At 49.8% G+C, this 26,571-nt stretch overlaps 1 protein-coding gene across 7 annotated transcripts in view; it reads right to left on the bottom strand.

The window, feature by feature from the left end:
• Positions 1 to 26,571, bottom strand: part of PNPLA7 (patatin like phospholipase domain containing 7) — a 398,841-nt gene that overhangs the window by 5,326 nt on the left and 366,944 nt on the right. For 6 of the 7 annotated variants that reach the window (XM_043530657.1, XM_043530661.1, XM_043530656.1 and 3 more), the window contains 2 exons: positions 23,156 to 23,266; positions 13,899 to 13,983 (listed from right to left, as the gene is read on the bottom strand). In XM_043530657.1, the coding sequence (XP_043386592.1) occupies positions 13,899 to 13,983; positions 23,156 to 23,266 (196 nt within the window). The remainder of the gene's footprint in view (positions 1 to 13,898; positions 13,984 to 23,155; positions 23,267 to 26,571) is intronic. The other variant, XM_043530658.1, reaches the window with a different exon arrangement.

Here is a 26,571-nt window from a genome sequence, read left to right as displayed (position 1 = left end):
ACCGATGCAAAGAAATCGTTTTGCTTCTCTGCAAAGTGCACGAAATTCTGAACCACCCCTTAGATCTTTCACAGATTGCCTTGTTTCCAAAGCACTTACAATTCTTTATTTGATTTTTGTCTTTGGCTATTTGCTCTTCCCTTTTAGCCTCCTAATTTTGACTTTGTATTTCATCCACCCTAGTTTATGCTCCTGTCTCTTGGCGTCAGTAGAGTTGGAGCACCTTTTTCTGAGGGATTCCCTGTTTAGCTTGAATAAACTGTTGAAGTTAAATCACTGAACCATTTACATCATGCTCCCCCTGCCCCCGACCCTCCCTCTTTCCTTCTTCCTTTCTTCTTTAGGGGTAAGCGTGCCTTTTGGTATTCTCTTATGGGTTGCTTAAGTAGCCTCCACCCTGAGTCTAAGAATTTTAATTTCCTCACTTTTGCCTATAGGTCTGTTTGATCAGCTACAGATGGGAAAACTGAGGCCCAGTGGGACCAGTGGCACAACAGTCCCCCTACAAACCCCAACTCCATTCACATGTTCTAAGCGCTAGACAATACTCCAGCCTAGAAACAGGATAATGTTACTTAGAAGATTTAATCACTTTCGAGTAATCACAAAGAAACCTCCAGATATATCACAAGATAGACAACAAGAGACTGTTACAGACTCATTCATGCTGCCCCATATCAATTCAGCATTCTATTTAAGAACTCAAGATGCTTTCAGAATATTGATCAGAAGGACTCCAGTGAACTCCCTGAACCTGCATTACTGTACACATCCATTGTAGCTAACTTCCAGCTCCTACCTTGTAAATCAATCCTGAAGCCACATGCAGCTCTACTCTCTAGACTGTGGCAGTTTCTGCAGGCACACCAGGGGAAATGCTCTGACTGCCAACCGGCGGGGGTAATAAACCAGCAAAGCAGTGGCATCATCACCACATGGGTTTGAGCTATTCCTGCTCTCATGCCCAACCTTTACCCTCAAAAATCAAACAAGATGCATATGCAGCCAAATTAAACAAATCTGAACTGCTCACACTGGTCACGTTGGGTGTTGATGCACCTTGCAGAGCAGTTTATCAAAAAGCCCAGCTTTAGACTGGTTCCTTCTGCAGTGCCTGCAAGGAGTCTGTCAATAATCACAACTAAACACATCAAGCACTTTTAGTTGAGCCATCACACGTCTCAGCAAAGTGTGATACAGCATGGCCAGAGGGCAGCAGGAGAGTGGTCTTGTTTTTATTAAAAGCAGAAAAGAATTTTATTTGTGTAACACTTACAAAGAATCACCAAAAAGGATAAAGCAAAACTATGCAACAAAACAAAAGCAAACACAAGGTATAACAAAGCAGCCTTCAGGAGGGAGAAGTGTTCAGGCTAGCCTGGGCCCAGAGCAGGGGGCTTCCTCGACACTCGTGGTCTTCCACCCTCCTGAGTTACCTGGTGACCTAGAGCAGGGGGGGCTTTCTCGACACTCATGGTCTTCCACCCCCTCGAGTTACCTAGTGCCACGCCCAGTGTCACCGATTATTCCTCTCCTGAGAGTGCCCGACAAGATGGGCACGGCTGCGGGGTGGGCAGTTTGGGGGTGGGGGGGAAGTACACCACATGTGATAGGACCCCTCCTAGGTGACAGTGATGATGGTATCCGCAGCGGCAACGGCTGGGGCTGGGGTCTCTCACTCTTCCCCTCAATCAAAGGGTCAGACGGAGGGAACCGGACGGGGTCACCGAGCAGAGAACCTCGGACAGCGCCCACCGCTCCTTGAATGCGTCAAGGGAGTCGGTGGACGCTGCCCAGAGGAACTCCGCCCGGATACGTGAATGTACTGAGGATCGGAAAACGGCCCTACAATCGCAGGACGCTTCATTAGCCAACCTCCTCTCTCTGGTTTTATAAATGGCTGTTTTAGCTAGGGCTAGGAGGAGGTTAACCAGGAGATCCGGCGACTTTGTGGGGCCACAGATGGGGAGTGTGTAGATAAAAAGGTGAGGGGAAAAGTGTAGCCAAAAGCGTAATAAAATATTCGTGAGGAGCCGGAAAAGGGGCTGCAGCCTGGCACACTCTAAATATACGTGCGCCAGGGTTTCCCTCACGTTGCAAAAAGGGCAAATATCCGGGATGGGGGTGAACCGTGTCAAAAACACGCCCGTGCTCACAGCTCCGTGAAGGAGCTGCCAACTAATGTCCCCGACGGGCCTCGGGACCAAGGTGGAATACAGGCTGGCCCACCGGGGTTGCTCACCCTCCAAAGGTGGCAGGAGGTCCCGCCACTTTGTATCGGGGTGGGACACCAGGGTGTGGGCATGAAGGGCGTGAAGCGTGAGTGTGTATAGATATTTCCGTGGCACGATTTGGAAGCTGACCGGCTGCAGTTCATGCAGCCGGCTCGCAGTGAAAGGGTGAGGGGTTTGTTGGGATCTATGGGGTAGGGGTCCAATTGAAAGGTCCGGCGGGCCTGGGGTAGAGGGTGGGCGGGGTGCGCCCTCGCGCAGGGCTCAGTTGAGATAAGCCCAAGCAGCGGGCATCAAGGCGGCCTTCACCTCCTGAAGTATGCGCCGGGGGGTACGAGGTCTGGAGAGCCCCATGCACCGAGCGAGCGTCAGGGGATCCAGCCAGTCTCCCCGGTCGTAGTGCAGGAGGTCTCCGACTCTCGTGACTTCCGCCAGGACCAAACTCTGGCGCACCGAGCGGGACTCCGCCACCTGCACACGGAGCTGGGGGTTGTGTAGCAGAGGCTCCGTGAGGAGATCTGCTCCCACGGTGGCCGCCACGGACCTGGTCGTTGAAAACAGTTTCCAGGTCCGGAGGAGGTCCTGGTAGAAGACCGGCAGCCCAGAGAGGTCTCATGGAAAACCTCTCGGACAGAGATAAAAGAGCTGGCGGTCGTATCGGAGCCCTTGGAAGCGGCGCAGGAAGGCGTGCGCTAGTATGCTCCACGTCGAACTACCTGCACCATAAAGGAGCCTCTGCAGGGCTTGGAGGCGGAAGACACAGACCTGAGTGTGCAGACACTTCAGGCCCTGCCCTCCCTCCTCCAGGGGTAGATGGAGAACCCCTGCAGGGATCCAGTGCAGTCCTGACCAGAAGAACTCTAGAATCGATGTCCGGAGGTTGGCCAGGAAACCCGGGGCCAGGACCAGGGTGTTGAGCCGGTACCAGAGCGTGGACAGGACTAGTTGGTTCAGCACCAGCGCTCTCCCTCGGAGGGAGAGACATCGGAGTAGCCTCGTCCATTTCCGGAGCCGCTCTATCACCCCGCCTTCTAAATTTTGCCAGTTCTCCGGCGGAGAGGGGTGCGTGGCAGAAAGGTAAACGCCTAGGTAGAGCAGTGCACCCGTGCTCCACCGGATGGTCTGAAGCGCGGGTGGGAGGGAGCTCACCCGCCGCCAGTCCCCCACCGCCAAGCCAGAGCTCTTGACCCAGTTGACCCGGACGGAGGAGGCTGCCGAGTAAACGGCCTGGCAAGCCTCCACCCGCGCCAAGTCCCCCGGGTCCTGGACCACGAGGAGTACGTCATCGGCGTACGCCGACAGGACCAGCCGCAGCTCCGGCTTCCGCAGCACCAACCCCGTCAACCTCCTGCGGAGGAGACAGAGGAAGGGCTCGATCGCCAGAGCGTACAGCTGGCCCGAGAGGGGGCACCCCTGCCATACTCCTCGCCCGAAGCTGACCGGTTCGGTCAGGGTCCAGTTGAGCCTAACCAGACACTCTGCGGAAGCGTACAGCACCCGGAGAAAACTCACAAACTGAGGTCCGAATCCAAACGCCTGCAGAGTGCCCAGGAGGTACCCATGGTCCACTCTATTGAACGCCTTCTCCTGATCAAGAGACAGGAGGGCGAACGACAGACCGTCTCTACGCCCGAGTTCCAAAAGGTCTCGGTCTAGAAATAGGTTGTCAAAAATGCTGCAACCCGGGACAGTATAAGTCTGGTCTGGGTGGATCACGTCCGCCATCATGGACCCTAGCAGCAGCGAGATGGCTTTCGCTACGATTTTGTAGTCCGTGCTAAGGAGCGAGACGGGACGCCAGTTTCGTAAATCGCGGAGGTCCCCCCTTCTTCGGCAACAAGGCGAGCACTGCTCACCTGCACGAAAGAGGGAGGACCCCGCCCTGCAAAGACTCAGCCCAGACAGTGGCTAGGTCTGGGCCAAGGATGTCCCAGAACGCGCGGTAGAACTCCACGGTCAGCCCGTCCATGCCCGGAGATTTATTGGTGGGCATGCGACGGAGGGCTTCCGAGAACTCGGCCAGGGTGAGAGGTAGCTCTAGTCGGTCTCGGTCGCCCACGCTGACCATGGGGAGTTCGTCCCAGAGCACCCCGCAAGCGCCAGGATCGGTCGGATCCGGGGAGAAAAGGCTTGTGTAGAAGTCACGGGCCCTCCCACAAATCTCCACCGGATCCATGAGGGGGGGGCGCCGTCTTCTGCTAGAAGGCAGGTGACGTGTTTCTTGGCCCCCCTTGTTTTCTCCAGGGCGTAGAAGAAACGGGAGCCGCGATCCATCTCCCGAAGGAGGCGGATGCGGGATCGAACAAAGGCACCTCGGGCCCGATGGTCCTCGAGGGCCCGGAGCACCTCCCGCTTCTCCCGGCACGCTCCGCAGAGGAACGGGTCCTCGGGGTTGGCGGCCAGACGCCTCTCCATCTCTAAGACCTCCCGTTCCAACTGCTCTATCGCCCCATGCCTCCGTTGGCTGGTGCCCCGGGTGTAGTCACGGCAGAAGAGCTTGGCGCGCACCTTCCCTAGATCCCACCATCGCCGCGCCGAGGGAAAGGCACGCCACTGCTCTCGCCAGGCCAGCCAAAACTCCCGGAAGGACGTTATGAAGCCCTCATCCTCCAACAGGCTGTTGTTAAAGTGCCTATAGGCCGGCCCCGGCCTCTCTGCACGGAGGGAGGCTGTTATGGTGGCTAGATGATGGTCGGAAAATGGGGCCAGCCGAATGTTGGAGGAGTGGGCCTGTGAAAGATGGAAACAGGATAAATAAATACGGTCCAACCGAGAGTGGTGTGACCGATGGGCCTCCACCCGGACAAAGGTGAACGTGGAAGTGTCATCTGGGTGGTGGTCACGCCAGACGTCTACTAGGGAGTGATGTTCGACTATTTCTCGGAGAATGTTTGCAGCGGCCGGGCTCAGCTCGGCCCCTGAGCCGTCCTGTTCCTCAAGGGTGGTGTTAAAGTCCCCTCCCAGGACTAGGCACTTGTGAGAATCCTCGCCAATGCCTGCACGTATGTCTCCACGTAGGGCGAGGCGGGCACCAGGAGGCAACGGATGCCATGATTCCTGATCATGGTGGGAAAGGGGCCCTGGCCACTATTGATGGTAGCGGAGGCGGTGGGTGGGCGAGATGACGAGGCGGCAGGCGGGGGGGGGGGGGGCTGCCACCACACGGGCATACGCCCTGGGAGCCAGGGGAGGGATGCTCGCAGAGCTGGTGGAGGGAACAGCGGGGAGGGACGCCATGGTCGATGACAAGGTCACAGCGGTGGGGGCAGCCCCTGCCATGGAGGGCTTGGTGGTTGTGGCGGTGCCCTTCCCCTTCTTCGCACTCTGGCCTTTCGGCTAACTGGGGGGGCTTTCCTAGAATCTGGGGAGGCGGTGGGCATAGCAGCGGTAATAGTCGCCCCGGTGCCTCCGGCTGCCGATGCCCCAGGGGGGGCGGTGGCAGGTGTTTTGGCAGCAGTGGTGGGGAGGGGGGTTTGGGGGTTAGGCAGGGGGGTAGGTGTGGGAGGGGTAACTGAGGTTGCTAGAGGGGCCTCACCCCTCTCAGTCCCCGCCATCGTGAGCAGGGAGAGACGGGGAGACACCAGAAGGAGGGGGGGGGAGGGGGAAGCAGATTAACCACTTCTCCCGGTTGGGCTGCAAGCACGGGGGGGCCAAATGGGTCGGACTGGACAGGGGAAGTAAACAGGAGTTGGGGTCAGGTAGTAGGGGCAAACTGTGGGGTGGGCAGTCCAGGGGTGGTGGTGTGGGAACGCGGACCCACGCGTGTTTGTCCAAAGAGTCTCATTTGGTCGGCTGTCGTGTCTGGTCCGGATGATGGAATTCAAAGCAAGCAGTTGAGGCTAGAGGCAGATGGCAGGTTGCCAGCAGGGACGGACGGCGGGGGGGCCGTGACAGTTGTAGTAGTGTGGGGGGGGCACCAATGGATTGGGGGGCAGCTCTGTGCCACACCCCCTGTGCCCCTACAAACGCAGTTAAGACACAGTCAAACTCCCCCCGCACGAGAGTACAGTTCAAAAGTTACTCAGTCTTACGGCCCCCTCCACGATGATTTGTAGCTTCCCTGGGCGATGTCTCTGTCAGCTGTCTTCTCTCCCGGTCTTTGTGGAGCATTCCAAAAATGCCAAGCAAAGATAAGGAGACGATTAATTGTGGGTCCACAAACAAACAGCAAAACGGTTGGGTCAGGGGGCGTCCACTCCCCTCCTCCGGGGAGCGGGTTGGCAGTCCTCCCCTCTCCTCCGGGGGTTGCAGCTGAAGCAATAGCAGCGTCCGAGGGCAGGCGTGGGGGGGCTGGCAGGCAAGCTGGCAGCCGACCAGCACTCGAATGGCAGCAAAGAAAAACAGCAAAAAAAAAAAAAAAAAAACCCAGAACAAAGAAAAAGCGTCTGGCCCGGTCGCTGGGGTGGGGGGGGGTGGGGGGGGGGGGGAACTAAAGCAGGGGCAAAAAGCAAGGAAAGCCCAGGCCAGAGGGCAGCAGGAGAGTGCCAGAAGGGAGCCTTCTTCCCTGGAGAGGGAAGAAAGTTTGCTATAGATTAATTAAAGCACCTGAAGCCAATTAAAGCACCTGAAGCCAGTCACATGATAAAACCCCCCTGCTTCAATCAGACAAGAGGAGGAGTTGAAGCAGAGCGGATTGGCGTTGGAGCAGAGAGCCGTTTGGAGGAGTTGAAGCGGAGCGGATTGGCATTGGAGCAGAGAGCGGTTTGGAGGAGTTGAAGCAGAGCGGATTGGCGTTGGAGCAGAGAGCGGTTTGGAGGAGTTGAAGCAGAGCGGATTGGCGTTGGAGCAGAGAGCGGTTTGGAGGAGTTGAAGCAGAGCGGATTGGCGTTGGAGCAGAGAGCGGTTTGGAGGAGTTGAAGCAGAGCGGATTGGCGTTGGAGCAGAGAGCAGTTTGGAGGAGTTGAAGCAGAGCGGATTGGCGTTGGAGCAGAGAGCGGTTTGGAGGAGTTGAAGCAGAGCGGATTGGCGTTGGAGCAGAGAGCGGTTTGGAGGAGTTGAAGCAGAGCGGATTGGCGTTGGAGCAGAGAGCGGTTTGGAGGAGTTGAAGCAGAGCGGATTGGCGTTGGAGCAGAGAGCAGTTTGGAGGAGTTGAAGCAGAGCGGATTGGCGTTGGAGCAGAGAGCGGTTTGGAGGAGTTGAAGCAGAGCGGATTGGCGTTGGAGCAGAGAGCGGTTTGGAGGAGTTGAAGCAGAGCGGATTGGCGTTGGAGCAGAGAGCGGTTTGGAGGAGTTGAAGCAGAGCGGATTGGCGTTGGAGCAGAGAGCGGTTTGGAGGAGTTGAAGCAGAGCGGATTGGCGTTGGAGCAGAGAGCGGTTTGGAGGAGTTGAAGCAGAGCGGATTGGCGTTGGAGCAGAGAGCGGTTTGGAGGAGTTGAAGCAGAGCGGATTGGCGTTGGAGCAGAGAGCAGTTTGGAGGAGTTGAAGCAGAGCGGATTGGCGTTGGAGCAGAGAGCGGTTTGGAGGAGTTGAAGCAGAGCGGATTGGCGTTGGAGCAGAGAGCAGTTTGGAGGAGTTGAAGCAGAGCGGATTGGCGTTGGAGCAGAGAGCGGTTTGGAGGAGTTGAAGAAGAGCGGATTGGCGTTGGAGCAGAGAGCGGTTTGGAGGAGTTGAAGCAGAGCGGATTGGCGTTGGAGCAGAGAGCGGTTTGGAGGAGTTGAAGCAGAGCGGATTGGCGTTGGAGCAGAGAGCGGTTTGGAGGAGTTGAAGCAGAGCGGATTGGCGTTGGAGCAGAGAGCGGTTTGGAGGAGTTGAAGCAGAGCGGATTGGCGTTGGAGCAGAGAGCGGTTTGGAGGAGTTGAAGCAGAGCGGATTGGCGTTGGAGCAGAGAGCGGTTTGGAGGAGTTGAAGCAGAGCGGATTGGCGTTGGAGCAGAGAGCGGTTTGGAGGAGTTGAAGCAGAGCGGATTGGCGGTGGAGCAGAGAGCGGTTTGGAGGAGTTGAAGCAGAGCGGATTGGCGTTGGAGCAGAGAGCAGTTTGGAGGAGTTGAAGCAGAGCGGATTGGCGTTGGAGCAGAGAGCAGTTTGGAGGAGTTGAAGCAGAGCGGATTGGCGGTGGAGCAGAGAGCGGTTTGGAGGAGTTGAAGCAGAGCAGATTGGTGCTGGAGCAGAGAGCAGTTTGGAGGGAAGTAGAGGAGAGTTTGGAGAAGTGCTGTGGTGGGCTAAGACAACCAAGACCCTAGGTAAAGGGACACCTGGTTTGTGCAGAGGGAGGGCAGGAGAGGGAAGTAGCCCAGGGGAAGGAACCGCTAGTTCAAGTGGTTTACCGCTATCCCTAGGGCCCCTGGGCTGGGACCCGAGTAGAGGGCAGGCCCGGGTCCCTCCCTCTCCAGTCCCCTCCTCTAGGACACTAGTGGGGCAGTTAATACACCAGTTCAGGGGCATGAAACGGTGCCCTGAACCCCCTCCTCCCCCCAAGAAGAGAAAGCGCGAGACCCATCATAGTAGTGCTGGCAATTTGCCACAAAAGTAACGATGCCGATGTGCTGCTCCATTCGTGTCCACCGGGACCCTAGCCTTCTGTTTACTGCTTCTTGCCTGAACACATCACAGCTAAGAGGAGGCACAGTGCTCTACCCACAAGGCCAGCTGGGACTCAGGAGAGCTGGATTCTGTTTCCAGATCTTCCCCCTGCCTCGCCGTGTGAACTTGGACAAGTCACTGGATCCCTCTGTGGCTCAATTCCCCATCTGTAAAATCCTGCTCCACTTCATAAGATGGTTCTGAGGATAAACGAATTCCTGTTTGTGAAGTGCACAAATAGCTCTCTGAAGGGGGCCAGACACGGTGACCAGACAGATCCATCATGGCTACGTATACAGTGCAAGCAGAGACCTGGGTTTCTGTTTGTGTCACTAGATCACCACTCCTGCTTTTGGGGGGTTAGGAAAATAACCGTCCTCTTGCGAAGTCTGAAACGTTGGTGGGTGCAGTGAGTGGGCAGGGAGATGGAGCAGGTGTGCCAGTAGCAGTTAAACCAGCTTCACCTAGACGCTTAACAGCTACAAAGTTACCTGTGTAGATACCAAGTACGGGGCATCTACTGCGAGATGGATGAACACCTTCAAACATGGGAGATGCTGGATCCTCCTAGCTGACCCCTACAACCCTAAACTAACTCCACATTTTAAATCAATTGGCCCCCTTTCCCATGGGGGGGCTGTCAGAGCAGACATGCCAGTGTCCCCAGCACTGGCCTGTGTGTGGAATCCTTCTCCCTATTAGCCCCCTAGGTAAGCCCAGATTCTCTTGGGTTTAAAACACCCGTGACATTTGGCTTGTCTGTTTTTAAAGTTTCCATGAGGTTTGCACCTCTGCCCTAATCACCATTCCCTCCTGTGATGGTGCTAGAGCACTGCCATAGTAATTAAGACTTCGTTAGTCTCTAGGGCCTTAGCCTTGTAATAAGCATTGTGCAAAGTGAACCGTGAACCCATGTGGAGCCTTACTGATTTCAATGGGGATCTAACTCCAGTATCAATAATGTCAAACTGAACCCTCTTACAGCAGGTGTGGGTTTAAGTGAAATGTACACAATTAATGATTTACTTGAAATCTCTCTAAGAGCAGAGAGATTTGCTGCGAGGGAACAGATAACTGCTGTGAGGGAACAGATAACTCAAAGGTTTAGCCTGGTGTCTATTTAAAAGCAAAGGCCGATTTTGCCCAAATGGAAATGTTAAAGCCTCTGAGGATGGCATACTCATTGCTAAGCAGCAGTATAAGGGTAATCCCACCTGTGATCCCAACAGTCATGGCAAACGTAGTCACCACTGGACTGTGTATCGAAGGGCCATACAGGAGTCACATGATAAAGAAGAAGAAAAGTCTTTTTCAACTTGGTTCTGAGGAACAGGTCTTGTACTTAAAATGAATGAGCTGATTACTTAAGTATTGCTCGCGTTGGAACAGTCAATAGCATCTGCTGCATTCTGCAGATGACAGTACATTCTGTTCCTTAGCATTTTATTCTGATACAATGGCTATAACAAGCTGGCAGAAAACGGATTAAAAACACTTGGCCATTACTTTTCCCTGTAGTGGTTCAGAGAGCAATTTGTAGCTTTAATTAAATATAATGGCTACGATTAAAAAGGAGGCCATTGGTATAAACTTGGTGAGGAAATGCTGGAATTAAACTCACTGCACCTGAAGTTTACCACAGATGATAATATTTTCAGAGGTTTACAACTTTATTGTTAAAACTTACTTTGAGCTAAAAGTGAACAAACAGCCTGAGATGGCTTTCTAAACAAACCTTTCCAACAGCAGTGTGGTCACTAATGTTATTGCATACTTGTATTGCAAGAACAGAGCCCACTGTGGGAGGTGCTTTATCCACTTCCAATCACCTTGGTTCAGAAAGACACAAAATAAAACAAACGGCAATAGTCACTGTTGCAGACTGGAATGCGTTCACATGCACTAGGCTATTCCGATGTGGTAATTCCCCAAGGTTTTCATTATTCAGCAGTTCTACAGCACTCAGCAACTGTGCTCTAGACTAGAGAACAAACGGGAAGGTGTGGTCCCTGCTTCAAAGAGCAAACAATCCAAATGTTACACATGACAAGAGGTGAGTATAACAGAGAAACAGAAGCAGGAGAGGTGGGGGAAGACAAGGATGATGGTGAAAAGATCACATGGCTGCTCTGGGAGGCGCAGGCCCATTCTTGCTAATTCTGTGTGGTTTTTGTTTCTCTTTTATAACTCCATTTCTGCAGGTGATACAGCTGATGCGAAGGAATAAGGTTCTGTGGGTTAGATCTTTTGTGTGCCAATAACTCTTCCAAAATAGCAGGCTGGGTCCGCGTCACTCCACTTCCCGCAGGAGGTGGCCAGCCCCTGTACATCATGGAATCAGGGGCAGTCTGCCACAATCTTATGTGGACTGGTACTTTTTAGACATTTATATTGAATTATTTTTTAAAATAGCCAGACCCTAAGGCTGCCGCATGTGCACAATAATTACTTTTCCTAAGGGGGTTTTAGAATGTCTTTAATGCAGTAAAAAGATTACACACCATTTTATTGCTTAAATGCTGCTCGAGTCAATTATGCAGCTACGATAATATTGTGTGTCCCCAACAGTATACATTGACATAATGGACAGCACCACTCTTTTAAGCTGTCTTCTGTACCAGTGATCTACAGTGGAGAAGAATGGCTCTTTTATATATGTCCAGTGCTATTACAAAGAAAGGGCAAAGAAAATAAACATACAAAATTGTGTTAAAGGGCAAATGAAGTCAGAGCTGAGCTGTGCCATTTTTCACTTGCCCTATCAGGGCTGTCCTTACCCTCATGCAGCTGTGTAAGGCACCAGGAAATTTGGGGCACCACATTTCCTGGTGCTCTGCGCAGCTGCGTGCTGCCCCAGACCCTGCCCTGCTCCTTCCCCATGGCTCCCGCCCCAGCCCTGCCTTTTCCTGCCCCAGCCCCGCCCCCACTCCCCTGAAGACTCCAGAAGCTGTCAGGCCTGCACTCACCGGTAAATAGAGCGACCCGGCCCCCGCCTGCTCCGCTCCCCGCTGCGCCACCGGTGAGTGCTGGAGGGGGCGGTTCCCCCCTCCCCCCAAGCCTGGGAGCCAGGGCAGCAGAGCAGCCTGGGGGCCCAGGCCTCCGCAGGGGAGGCTGTGTCCCAGGCCTCCGTGGGGGATGGGGGCAGGGGAGGTTGGCCACTTTCTGCGGGAAGTGGAGGGACCCGGCCCCAGCCTGCTCTGCTCCCTTGGCTCCCAGGCTTGTGGGGAGGGGCTTGCTGGCGGCACGGATGGGAGCCAGGGGAGTGGAGCAGGCTGGGGCCGGGTCACTCCACTTCCCGCAGGAAGTGGCCAGCCCCTGTCCCCCAGGGAGGCCTGGGGCTGCGTAGGGCACCAAAATAGCTAGGGATGGCCCTGTGCCCTATTACACCTTGGATTAAAGCACACTGGGCCTCCCAATGTCTCTTGCATTGACCTTTGGCCCTTTTAACATGTGAGCACCTCTGAGCTAGTTATAGATGAAATAGAAGCCTTAAGAGCACAGAAGTGAGGAAAATTAAGATTGAAGTCAGACTCATTAACTTCACTTTAAAGTGTGCATATGTGAATCCCTGAGCACAGCTGTCATAAATATAGAGAGAAGGGTAGCATAAAATCCCTCCTTGGCAGCTGTACTGAATCGCCTTACCTGTAAGGGGTTAAGTAGGTCAAATAACCTAGTTGGCACCTGACCAGAAGGACCAATGAGGAAAGAAGATACTTTCAAATCTAGGGGGGAAGATTTTGTTTGTGTTTTCTTTGTTGTTCCCTCTCCAGATGGAGGGAGAGACCAAGCAGGTACAACAGCTCCTGAAAATATATCTGGAATAATAGATCTAAAACTACAGAAATTGTAAGGAGGCAAGGAAATGCATTAGGTTATCTTTTGTTTTAGCTTGTGAATTTTCCTATGCTACAGAGGTAGTTTTATTCCTGTTTCTGTAACTGACAGCGCGGTGGGATCTTACCAGGCAGGCGAGCAGGAGGTTTACTGGGGATCAGGCTGCTGCAATAAAGCTTTTAAATCACAACTGGTCTAAATAGTCACGCCACTAGTAACCGTGATATGCAGAACCTTTTGTTCCTATTCTTAATGACTGTTTAAATATATTTGATTAATATTTTCTTCATTAGGCACAGGGATGGGAATTAGCATGTCAAAGAGCTGCAGGGACATCGCAACAGAGTTGTAGATGGAGGGGCTGCTAACTTCTCAACCCGTGGCCCACAATGATAGACAAGTTGAGAACCCCTGGGAGTGTAGCAACTGTGTGCACAAGCAGAGCAGCCATTACCTGTTCTTCAGTATTGCCCATTAGAGCCTGGTTAAGTGAGAGAGGGAATGGGAAATAAGAAATGCTTGAAAAAGCCTCTAATGTGCTGATGTTCCCAATGGGGAGGGAAGGGGGGGGGGGAGAAATAAAATGTGAGCCAGTGAATAATTCAGCACTGTTTTAATAGGAGTGGGGAAAGTTCCCTGCATTGGGCCTCCAAACTACCCTCCTTTCCCATCTCAAGGCTATAGATGACCAAGCCAAAAGGTGAAGACACAACAACTTGGGTGGCCACATCAACAAAGCCCCAATCTACAACTCAGCACTTTCCACACAATGTGGGGAGGAGGGTTTGAGGGAGAGCTGGCTTCTGCCTGGCTGAGGCTGCACTGGGGCGTTGTCAAAACATTAACGCTGAGGGATAAAGGGAGAAAATAAGGCCTACTTCATGTACAGGGCATGGCACTTCACATCCCTGAAAGGCTCACAAGAAATGCAACTGAAAAAATATAAACAGGATTCATTTCAGAAGCCTTGCCTATGGGGAATGGGTAGACTCAAGGCATGGTGGAGCAGAGGAAGGAGGATTAAGATGAATCCAAGAAGCATCTGAACAGCATTCCTCATCACTAAAGTCTAAGTTCCTCCAGGATGGGATGCCCAAGCTGACAATAATAGTGAGGAATAATTTCCTACTTAATGAACAGAGCTCACGTGAGAGCAAACAAGAACACAGGGATGATCTGACAGTATTCCTTGGATTGCTATTGAGCAGAGACAAGCATTTGGATGGCACTATGTACTTCGTATATTGTAGCAATAATCTTCACCCAGAAAAGTGTATCATCTGTCATATAACTGTCTCGATAAGCCAACTCACCATCTACCAGAGCTGCTTTGACTGGCTCAATTCTGGACACGATTTCTGCCAAGTCAGTGAAAGAGGTACTAGGACAGGTCACAATCTGAAATACAACGCAAAATACATGTATATTATTCAAATGCATGCACAGGAATAAGAAATACCAGGCACTGAAGTTATATTAAACATCAGACACAAAGCCACAAAAACAGAAATTCTCAGTGATGGTTGCCATGGAAAACACAGACCCTTACCACAGTAACAGGATTCTCCAAAATGACTGCCCCCATGGAGCCCCAGTCTTGGGAGACGTGTGTTTGGGTTACAGTCAGCAGTCCCTGTAGGCCCATGTGCACAGGCACCCTTTCCCTACACGCTGGGGTCCCAGGGGGTAAAAAGGGGAGCTACCCTAATTACCACACACCTCCTTCCATTATTCTTGGAATTCATTGGAAGAGACTTCAGAGAAGTTGGACAGCAAACACCCTAACGAACAGAGAAATGGGGGAGAGCCAATAGGGCAGTGTTAGGAGCCCTGAGCTGTGTTTGGATCCTGCCACTCCTTTGGCACTCAGGAGGCCGTGGCGGCCAGGTCCCTTTATACCCTCAGTTCCCAGCACATTGGGAGAGTTGCCTAGATGCTTCCCAGCCTGTGCATGAGAATGCACATATCAAAGATGGGGTCGTAGACAGGGCCAGGAGACTCACTCACTCTTTTTCTCGCTCTCAGACACACACTATGGCTCACATCCACTGGTGGGGGGCTCCCCGGAGAAGACCATGAGTATTGTAGCATGAGGGCAGCCAGCAAAAAGCTGACAAATCCTTAATGATCGCGGTAACTGGCACACGACTAGTATGAAGCGCACATGCTGTGTAGTTGTCGCCATGTCGACACCGAGATATGAGAGAGACAAGGTGGGAGAGGCAACAGCTTTTACTGGACCAACTTCTCTTGGTGAGAGACACGCTTTCGGGCCACACAGCGCTCTTCTTCAGGGCTGGGAAAGGTACTCCCAGCACCACAGCTACATGCAGGTGGAATGGTCCCGCAGAACATGGGTGCCCAACCTACGGCCTGCAGGCTACCATTTTAGTTTACATAAGTGTGTAAATAGACAATACTGTACATAGAAACAACCTATCTAAATACATACGAAACAAGCTGAACTTAAAATCTCAATCAATACAAAGTGACTTTAAATCTTATTAAAATATGTACAGGTTTCAGAGTAACAGTGTGTTAGTCTGTATTTGCAAAAAGAAAAGGAGTACTTGTGGCACCTTAGAGACTAACCAATTTATTTGAGCATAAGCTTTTGTGAGCCACAGATGAAGTGAGCTGTGGCTCACGAAAGCTTATGCTCAAATAAATTGGTTAGTCTCTAAGGTGCCACAAGTACTCCTTTTCTTTTTAAAATATGTAGAATCTGTTTGGGCCACACAAAGATGTGTTAAGGTTTATCTGGCCCTTCTGTGTAATAAGGTTGGGCACCACTGTCTTAGAATCTGTACTCACTACTTATCCTAAACAATTTGTTCCACCCTGCATTTAGCTGTGATGCTGGGAATACCTTTCCCAGAGCTGAAGAAGAGCTCTGTGTGGCTCGACAGCGTCTCTCTCACCGACAGAAATTGGTCCAATAGAAGATATTACCTCATGCACCTTGTCTCTTAATGAAATGTACAGGCAGGCTGCCAGCATAAATAAGTAACAGACCTAAAATCCATTGTGTTGGGGAAAGCAGGCTTAGAATTGGGGCACTTGTCTGATGCTCCTCACCTCATGCACTTTTAAAGTTATCCAGTGAGCTGGTAATATTTGATGCAATAGAGGATGCAATAAATAACACTCCTGTAGGACGGATAGGAAAGCAGCAGCAGCAAAAAGAAACAGCTTTATTTCTTGGAGTTGGACTTACATACTACTTTAGCTAACATCAGCAGCTTCTTTTACTACCTTGCAAAATCACTTGTTTTCAGAAGTGAAAAACGTACACAGTGAGCTGGGCAGAGTTTAAGTCTAATTCAAGTGGTTAATAACATCCTCCAGGATATGAGGTTTGCTCAGTTAGAGCTTCTGATAATTTCAGAAAGATTTCCCTAGAACAATCAAAACTGTAAAAAGAAAACAAAAAACCCCCTCACAAATCAAACACTCTGTGTCTAAAAACTGGGTTTTATCACCACAGCTTCCAGGTCAGTAGTTCATTAACACTGTCTCCACTAGAAATAAAGCAGCCATGTCAGGGTATGACCAAGGCTAAGTCTGGTTATAAAACCATGTTCACACCATGTTTGTAGGTCAGGGAATATCTATGTTGTAAGAAGGTTCTCTGGCACAGTTATATTTGTAGTGTAAACAGGGCCTTAATCATGTGATTTCCTCACCTACCAATCAGCATCCAGGGAGTCTTATAAACTGGGAATCAGAATTTTATCTTGCTGAGCTTAACTTCTCTCAGAATTCAGAGGACACAGCTCTCTAGTGCGAATGAAGAGATTGCCCTTCCACTACAGCCCAAGTGTGGAGGCAGAGCTGGACAAAGCACTAGACAATCTACGAATGCTTTTTTATTGTTTATGACATTTATAATTCAATCCCCATTACTACAGGTGGGGTGGGTAGCACAAGCCTATTTACAAAGCTGCCTGCCATGTCCCATTATAAGATCCTGTTTTCCATTGCTCATAACTTTACCAAACTTTAGTGGACAAAAGCTGGATGGGGAAGAGAGAAAGGAGTAGATTAGGTCAAGCCATCTGGTGAGACTGGAACTCGAGTGGTGTGCAGAAAAACTAGGACTGGCTGGACAAGGCCATTGGGGTGAGGAAGGGAGGTTGGTACTGGTAAGGTAAGGAGACTGGTACTGGGAGCTGAGGTGGGCAGGACTAGGACTGAGAGCTGGTGAGAGAAATATAGGGGGATGGAGACTAGAAGCCTGTTGGCTGGGGAGAAGAAACGCTGAGATTGGATGAGGAGCTGATGGGATAGGAGGAGACTGGGACTGGCTGTGCAAGGAGACTGTGAGTGAGTGTGGGAAGTGGGAGACTGTGATTCAGATAGTAAGCCCAGAGGAGGAGACTAGGACGGGTTAGACAGGGAGACTGGGACTGGAAAGCAAGGAAGACAGGACTGGGGGAGAGACAGGACTGGGATAGATTAGAAGTGATGGGGCAGAAGGGGTCTAGCTTGGGGGAAAGCAGGCAGAAGAGTCTGTGCTCACTAGCGCACATTCCCCTACAGAGCCTGGAATGGAGCCCAAGATTCCAGAGTCTCACTCTTCCTTTGCTGTCAGAAACCTACTGGCAAAGTTGTGTCTCATTCCCCTCTACTGCTGGTTCACATAGAGGATAACAACCTATGACTGCTATCAGGTACTCCGTTAGCTCAAGTGGCAGAGATCCATGCAGTGGATCTAAATGTTCCAGATCTGCCGAGGAACCATGTGGGTGTCAATGATGACACACAGTGAAATTTCTGTTTTTTCAGTTTGATTTTTAAAACCCCTAGGAAATTATACACAAAAAAGGACATGAAGGCTGCAAAGTCAAGAGCTCAAAAGCTAGAAAATATCAGAATTAAGGCTGTCTGTGCACCCTTAATTCGGCCCCCTTGTGTGTATATATTATGACAGTTTTTAAATTACATAAGCACATACTATTTTCCCACTGTACCCTGCCCCATTCAGTTCACAGGATGATGAGTCTCACTTAACAAACAGCTATTCAATATTTTGTTTCATTTTCACTGTCCATGTGTAGCTCAATCTGTTCCCAACCTGCCCCTGCCCACGGAGGGACCCACCTACAGAGTGCAGACAGCAATGTAGTCTGCAATCCCCTTCGATCCTTGGCCTCTGCTGTGACAAGACAACAAGGAGACCAATTAGTGCTCACTGCCATGGTGGTTTATGTAGCCTGAACACATGGAAAGTAGGCTGTGAACATTGACTCAATTTACACAGGTCATCAAACAGCCATAAGACAGAAATGAGAACTATCATTTACTGCTCACCTGGGGTCCCTTTGTCCATGACTAGGTCTTACTGCCACCCAGACTCTTCTAAGTCTTTTTAATACCTCTTTGTTATGGTGGGTCTTCACTTTTTCTGTCCACTTTAGACCTCAGTTCCTCCTATGCCTCTGACACATGGGTCAGTACAGTTCTTCCATTGATCATGGTTACTCACTAATTGTGGTATGTGTTCCTAGGTGATGCCAGTGCAGTCAGTATCCTCTGTCACCGTCTTCTGCCAGTTCTTCCTTGGCCTTCCTCGCTTTCTCTTTCCTCCCTCAGGTACCCAGTTCTGGGCTTGCTTCGCGTGTTCACTAGATGGAGGACATATCCCAGCCAGTCGAACCAGTCTTCCTTTGGTGGTATTTCCTAACACGTCCTGCTCTGTCAGCTAGTTTACTCTCACGTATGTTACATTTTGTCTTTCCAATAACCCTCTGTATCTTCCTCAGCCACCTGTGATGGACAGACTCCAGTCTCTTTTTGCTAGCCACTGTCATCAGCCAAGTTTCTGCCCCCCACAGTAGCATGCTCAGTACTATCACATGGTATAGTCTGGTGTAGCCCTAGGTCTTACTTATTGAGCATTATTCAAATCCCACTCTGAAGACAGAGTTGTTAACTTCCTCAGGGGCTTTTCTATGGTGCTCATCACTATACTGAGCTCTTCACAAACATTAATTTCTCTTCACAACCCCTATGAAGTGCAGGCAGGAGATTTACAGATGGGGGACTGAAGCACAGAAAATTCAAAGTCAAAAGTTTCCACTATTTTTGGTGCCCAGTTTGAGACACAGGACCTGATTTTTCGGAGTACTCAGCATTATATATAGCACTTTTTATGTTCAAAGCACCTGGGAAAAGTTTGGTTTAAGTGACTTGCCCAGCACTACACGGGAAATCACACGGAAACTCCGTGGCAGAAGCAGGGATAGAATGCAATTCTCTAGGGCAGCATTCACCTGCTTCAGCCATGAGACTCTCCTCTTTCTGCCTGCAGTCCCTGCCTTACTCATTATACAACTGCCAATTTCTCCAAGAAATGAAGCACAGCAGTCCTTGAAAAAAACAGCCTCCCTTACTAACGACAACCCTGATTCACCCCCAGAGCAGGCCTACCCTGTGCACTGAATGAGGCAGGGATCCTGTGGAAAAAACGCTATGTGACAATGTAATTTAAAGACTGTAACCTAATGTATATGCACAAGGGGGCTGACTTAGGCAACTTTAATTTTGGCATTTCCTAACTTCGCAATCTTAATAAATGTTCTTTTAGCAAACTGTGCGTGTAATATGTATGTGGACAAAAGGTTTAGGAGGTGATTTCCTACATTTAATTTCTATTAACTAACAGAAAATTCACTATCTCCTTTTCAAAAATGCATGTCATGCAGAAAAGGTAAAAGCAATGAATACACACTCTGCAGACAGGCCAACACGGTGTTTCTCCATCCCCTCAACTGCATACCATTGAGAGGCTATGACATTTTTAGCAGTGTAAGTGCTATGACATTTTTGATGGGGTTCCATAACTCCATGGCTTTGCCCTTCTGGAGAGTCCTCTGAGTCACCCTTCTCCCAAGAGGGCTGTGACAGATGGATCTCTCTGGACACTGAATTTATAATTCAGACAGTATGTAATACTGGTATGACTAAGGCACAGTGAGGATCCTGAAATAACAGCTCCCCAGGGCAATTGGGGACACAATGGACAGATGGAATTCTGGACAGGTAGGAATTAAGATATTAAGTGAAATGAAATGTCAGTGACTCAAGAGGCAGGTTTCAGTCTAGAAGAAGGGAAGAGGGCTCAAAAGGAAGTTACACAGCTGAAGAGAAGGACGAGTCATTCAGTCCTGGTTTTGGGCACAAGAAGTCAGGGACCCTAGTGGGAAGCCTTTGACAGGATGGAGGTATGGCTCTTCCGGAGAATCACTTCCTAGAACAGGAGAGGAACACAGACACGCTGTGGATTCCTGATGTGGGACACTGAGTGAAGGACACACAGATGCTTCCAGCTGTGAAAGAGATGAGGACATTGCAGTGTGCTGTTGAATCCACAGCCCTTTCCCAGCGGCGGGTACTCTATTGTGTTTGGGGAGTCCTGTCTCCTTTCCTCCAACAAAAATGCAATTAATAAAGACCACCTGCACTCGTTTGTGGCAAATGTTGATGAGGACACTTGCTGCTGGGTACTCCTGAGATAAATGGAACCAGAACTGACCTCACAGGAGACTGAGTAGGAACAGAGAGAACAGCTTGAGTCATAGATAAAAACCATGCAGGGTCTATCCCAAAAGATGCTGCAGGGAAACTAGCATAAGTTGGCATGGGCGCAAGGAAAGGCCAAAGACTTGAAGGATGCCAGGCATCACAAGGACACTATCAGAACCATAAGCGCTTCCCTCAGGGGCATCTGCTAGTTTATACCAGGTGGAAGATTCTGTGCATAAGGCAACTGGAGGAGTGCTTGCACAGGCATCGTGCCCTGGAGCCCTGGCACACATTCTAGGAGGCTGGCATGCCATCCACTCCAGGAGCGTTTCAGTGCTTTCCCATCCTGGCTTAATTCTTCCCCAAAAGGAACAATGTAAAGAGGAGAGAGAAAACACTTAAACATCATCCACAAAAAACATGTTCCTGTCTCAGTTACATGGGGGGAGGGGCTGTCTCTTACTTATTAGATATCTTCTGAAAAATCCTGGGTTTTTAAATCCAGGAGGGAAAAAAATATTCTCTGCTTGATACACCCATTAATAAAGGAATGAAGATACGACTAAAGAGTCTGCTACACTGTATTAATCTTTGATCAAGGCCACAATCTTCACGTAGATGGGATCCCTGAAGAGAGCCAGTGGGAAATATTGGATTGTTCTCGGCTATGGGGATAAGTGGAGCTGGTCAAGTGAACTCTGTTTCTACTTGGCTTCCCTTGTTTCTGTAGTCAGCATTTCAGCCTTAAGAGAGATAGACAGTGCGAGAGTAAGGGTGTATTGAGGAGAATCCTAGAGATCTGGGTACCGTTCATTGTATAAATTCAACCTTGAAATGCTGGAAATAGGGAGGAGAAAAGTCCATCCCTGGGGTACAAGGGAGTTGAAGGCACGCAGCACTTTGCTGGATTGGGCCCTTGGTTTGCTCCTGCTGTCCCCAGGCACAGGACCCTTTGTATCTTGTGCTGCCTCCCCAGAACATGTGGATAGGGAGTGGATTTTAGTTTGGGCCAGCAATAAGAATGAGAGATTTATTTTCTCATCCCGCTGTCTGCACACTATTGTACAACTGGACTGTTGTAGCACTCTTCCCTCCAAACCTGGTATTCGGGGGCATAGTGCTGAGGTTCCAATGAGCTGTGAAACTGAGGAACGCCTGCTGTCCTTAAAGACCCCATAGCACACACAGTATTTCTCTCCAGAGTAGAGGTATCTTGTATCTGGTATCTTGGCCGCACCTCAAACTGGGGTATTACTGCCAGACATTCTGTGCTCTGCATTTTGTACCTTGTTTTCTCCCGTTGTGTAGTGTTGCTATATGCTGTTAAACAGCTGCTGTGTTCCAGCCCAGAGGTGGCTGAAGATAGACACACACACAGCACTGGCACCTCTGTTAAAGAAAGGCCTAATAGGAAAGTAAAATATTGCTCGAAGTTAGCAAAGAACTTTCAAAAAGCAGGTGATAAAAAGGACCCTGGAACCTATAGCAGCAAACCAGTTCCTTCAGACACAGAAGAGGCTGCTAAAAGAGAAGTTAGATGTCAAACCCAGCTTTGGTTTTCTTGATTTAATTTCAGAAGTTTTAGCATTGTGGCGAGCTACAATGAAATTCTTGCTAACCCCTTTGAACACTGGACCTTGATAAGGCAGAACCAAAGAACCCTGGAGCATACACCCCAAGCAGGTAGTCCTCACTAAGGAACCAAAAATGCAGGCATGTGTCCAATCAGCTGTTAGCCATTCCCATCAATCCATCATTTTTGTAACCTCAGGGTCTCTTAGCAACCCCCCTGCCTGCACACAGACCCTAGCTACCCCCTCCCTGCACCTTGAGCTAACCCCCTGCCCATATACAGCCCCTAGTTACCCCTCTCTCCACCCTGAACTACCCCCTCCCTGCATCCTGAGATACTCTCTTGCCTGCACACAGTCCCTAGCTACTCCCTCTCTGCACCCTGAGCTATTTTCAAACTTTTTGAGCTGAGACCCCCACCTTTGAGTTATAATTTTTGGTTGCGGTCCCTCCCACAACCCAGACAGATGGGTGGCCTGCTGAGGTGAGTCAGGGGGTGAAGGTGGCGCTCCCTCCCTGAACCCCACCATGTGGAGCTGGCTCGAGCCCCGCTGGCCCTTGCCCTCCCCCCAAACAGAAGTCAAACTATGCCTATGCCCAAGGTCCCTTCCCTGAGGCCCCCCTATGCCTGCTGGGCCCTGGAGTTTTTATAGCATGGGGGGGTGGGAGGGAGAGAAAGCTCAGAAAGAAAAGAAAGTCCTGTCTTGGAGCACAGGGATTCCCTTCCCCAATGAGCCATAAAAAGTCCTGTCTCCTGCTCTACGTGGAAATCTCAGTACGGTTATAACGACTCAGCCACACTAAGTAACCCTTAGGTTTGTCAGGACCAGCTCAATTCTGCAACCTAAACATTGGCTACTCAGATGTGCTGAAGCAGATAGCATGAGTAGAGAAGGTGGTACAAGTAAAACTTGTACTTTAACTACCACCGATGGCAATGTCTCAAGCCTTCACAGGGTCTTTGATGGCTGCTGTATGAAATTCCTTTCCTGAAATAGGCTGTGCAGGCATTTTGGTACTGGACTGAACACAGTAAGGGCATAATGCAAGATTTCTGACAGTGGTTGAAAGCCACGTAATGCTACATTCATGACAAACAAGCAGTGGATACGACAGACAGCGAGGCTTTTAACATGCCAACAGTGCCTGCTCAGCTGCCTGGTGCTGAGTACTATGCAGCTGATCAGAGAAGAGTCCCAGGCCTAGCAAACCATTGTCAGCGAGCAGGAGGGATGCCTGGGCACTGAGGATTGCATCAACATGATAAAAATAACTCCAGATGCTAAAAATCAGAGAATAACTAACTTTACTGCAATGCATTTTTAATGAATGTGCCTATATTCCCAGTAAGGGTCCATCGCCTTTAACACATTATACAGCAATGCCTTGGTCACAGAGCTCTGCTCAGCTGTGTGCTGGCTGCTGGGTGGCATCACGTAATGAGAAGAGTACTTTTAAACTGAACACTTACACCTGATGTTTTGGATTTGCAGATCTCCTGCCTGTCTTTTAACATCTTGTCAAGGACTCCGCTCCTGCCCCAGACATTAAATACTGTCTTCCCATGCTGATATCCCACTTCCTGGAAAGAGACAATCAGAAATAAACACTCATCATCATCATCATCAACTGGACAAACACCATGCTCCATGCCACCTGCTCTAAAACCAGAGTGCTAAGCACAGCGCCACCCTCTGGGCCTGGGATTTAGAAGGCAGTATCTACTGCTTCAGCTCGGAGTTACTCCGAACATTCAGCCAATGAAATGGGAAGCCATTAACTGGAGCAAGGTGCTATTTTACATCAGGAAGCTCACATGACCTTTGGCTCTAATGTACGTTATGGAACGTGCCACTTCTTACAATCATCTTTCTGGAGACGGCTTTGTGCAGCACATAAGGAGACACCAACGAAACATGAGCAAAGGATTTATTTGTATCCCAAGGCCTTCTTGTACAAATCTCTGTATGGGAAAAGACAACAGCAAAGCTAATTAATATGGGCCTCCTCCCTGCTGGGCCAGGTCTGACACAGGAATTACTATCGGCACTGCTGCCAAATTATCTGTACATGTGAATCATGAATACACACAAGCCAACCAGCACGTAGGGGCTCTTGCTTTTACAAGCAAATTTCAGGTTCTGTTAGAGGTGATATGAGTAACTACTGCTCAATTGCCTGGGGGAGTTTGAATGCATATACTCCATTTTCCAGCCCTTTACAACTCTAATTTGCACTGGGAATGACAACTTGGCACCCATATTGTCAGCATGAAAAAAATAAAAAATAACTCCAGTCTTAGGCCTTGTCTACACTGCCACTTTACAGCACTGCAACTTTCTCACTCAGGAGTGTGAAAAAAACAGCGCTGGTAGCTACTCTCCTCGTGGGGGTGTTTTTTTTTTACTCTCCCAGCCCTGGTGCTGCGACTACACAGCCACGTTAAAGTGCTGTCGCAGCAATGCTTCAATGTTGCTAGTGAAGATATGCCCTTATTCTTTTTCCTACAAAGCAGCAGAAAAGGCTCTGGGAAGAATTGAATTCTAGTGCTTAGAGCAGTGGTTGTTAGGAGTCCAGGGTTCTATTCCCAGGTCTATCACTGACAGACAGAATAAGTGTCAGGAACAGCTCAAGGTTTCATAGTGACCATAATCTGCCCCAAGTGGTTCCTAGCTTTGTAGGTCACACTCTGGATCTTGTGTCTGGAATGGCACTGGAGGTCGCGGGGGAGTGGAACTCCCGGACAGACCACTGACTCTTGTGGTCTAGGATTGGGACACATCTTGACGGGGAAGAAAGGCCTGTTTAGAGGGGCTGTCCTTGGAGGTGAATGGAGCCTGGGAGATCACCGACAGCGCAGAGGGAAAATACTGTTCAGCCTTCAGACCATTCTGTCAATGGTTTCATAGATTCCAAGGCCAGAAGGGACCATTGTGATCATTTGGTCTGATCTCTTGTATAGGACAGACGAGAGAACTGCTCCATGATAATTCCTAGAGAAGATATTTTAGAAAAACATCTAATCTTGACTCGTCAGTGATGGAGAATCCACCATGACTCTTGGTAATGGTTCCAGTGATTGAAAACCCATATTGTCAAAAATGTACAGGTTATTTTCTCTCTGAATTTGTCTAGCTTCAACTTCCAGCCATACTATCATGTTAAGACCTTTCTCTACTAGGCTGAAGTGCCAATTATCAAATTTTTGCTCCCCAAATAGGTACTTGTAGACTGTAACCAAGTCACGCCTTAACCTTCTTTTTGCTAAGGTAAATAGATTGAGCTCCTCGAGTCTAATCCTTTAATCATTCACGTGGCTACTCTCTGAACCCTCTCACTGTGGACACCAGAACTAGTCACAGTATTCCAGCAGCAGTCACACCAGTGCAAAATATAGAGATAAAATAATTTCTCTACTCCTGCTCAAGATTCCCGCATTTATGCACCCAAAAATCCCATTAGTCCTTTTGGACACAGCGTCACACTGGGAGCTCATGTTCGGCTGATTATCCACCATGACCCCCAACTCTTGTTCAAAGTCATTGCTTCCCCAGCCTATCAACATGACCTATATTCTGTGTTTGTTTAGAATGGCCCCAAATAGCCTGGATCAGGTAACCTTCAGGACATATGGCAAGGGCTTTCTAGATGCATGGGGTGCTGCACAGGTGGGTTTTTGAGGGGAATCAGCAGGGAATTGTATGCTCAGTGACTGTTAAATTTAATTGGTTTCAGAGCAGCAGCCGTGTTAGTCTGTATTCGCAAAAGAAAAGGAGGACTTGTGGCACCTTAGAGACTAACAAATTTATTTGAGCATAAACTTTCGTGAGCTACAGCTCACTTCATATTTGTTTGGCAGAGGTGTCTGGAATGTTGGATAGATACCCCTTTTTTATTTTGGTATAAATCTAAATAAATAGGTAAATAAAAACCTTTGACACAGTAGCCCATGAATGCCCACTCGGGTCACCATGGTTTACAGAGACCCTGCGACAGGTGAAGTCATAGGGTGTTTGGCTGGTATGCCAGTGGAGGAAGTCAAGAAATGTGTCTCCATCAGATCTGTTAAAGCAGGATGACAGCTTGGTATATCTGCATGGCCCCCCAATCATCTACTGTCAAGCTTCTCTTGTTGCAAAGAATATAAAGTTACTTTGTGGCTTCAAATCATCACTTGGCCCTGAACTATCTGCTTCCACAGACAGAGAACAATGGTTTGAGGGGTCAATGCTTGTTCATCTCTTAGTGTCAGCCAGTCTCATTCACTGAGGCTCTGGAGGGGCTGGAATCCCTTCCCCACCCCCCTGATCCCACAGTTTGTGAGTTGGATCCATGCCCATCCTGACTGGTGAAGCACCAGGGCAAGTGTTGGGTCCGTTGCTGGTGGAGATTATCAGAATCTGCCCATGGGTAGCAGGATGCCTGATTGAAAAAGCTATCATGCAGCCCCTGGTTAATAAAGCATCACTTGACACTGACAGTCCCAACAGCTCGCAACCCATCCTGGAGATGGTGTGGGAAGTTCAACTCTCCTCAGATTTCCTACATTCTGGTCAGTCAGGTGTTTGAGCAGGAACTGCACTGGTTGCACAGGGTGAGGATTTTCTCCTAGCAATGAACAAGAAAGAAGGGTGCATGCTGACACCACAGGCCATGAGGTGTGATTGGGACAGCTGAAAACACAGGGTGCTGCTGAGCGTTCAGACCCCTCTGGGAGGTCAGAAAGAATGGTCCGGGGCAATTGGTCTTCTGCCCAGAGGACTCTCACGTGGAGCTCTGCAGGGCTGATTTCATGTCTCTTGTGTGTGAGAGGGTGTTAGGAGAGTTACTGAGGAAACGTGTCGCACACGTAGGAATCCAGTTTGCTGACGACGCTCAGCTCTAAGC

Source organism: Chelonia mydas, chromosome 16 (assembly GCF_015237465.2).
Source record: "Chelonia mydas isolate rCheMyd1 chromosome 16, rCheMyd1.pri.v2, whole genome shotgun sequence".
Classification (NCBI taxonomy): domain Eukaryota; kingdom Metazoa; phylum Chordata; order Testudines; family Cheloniidae; genus Chelonia; species Chelonia mydas.
This window is presented reverse-complemented; position numbering and strand designations above follow the sequence as displayed.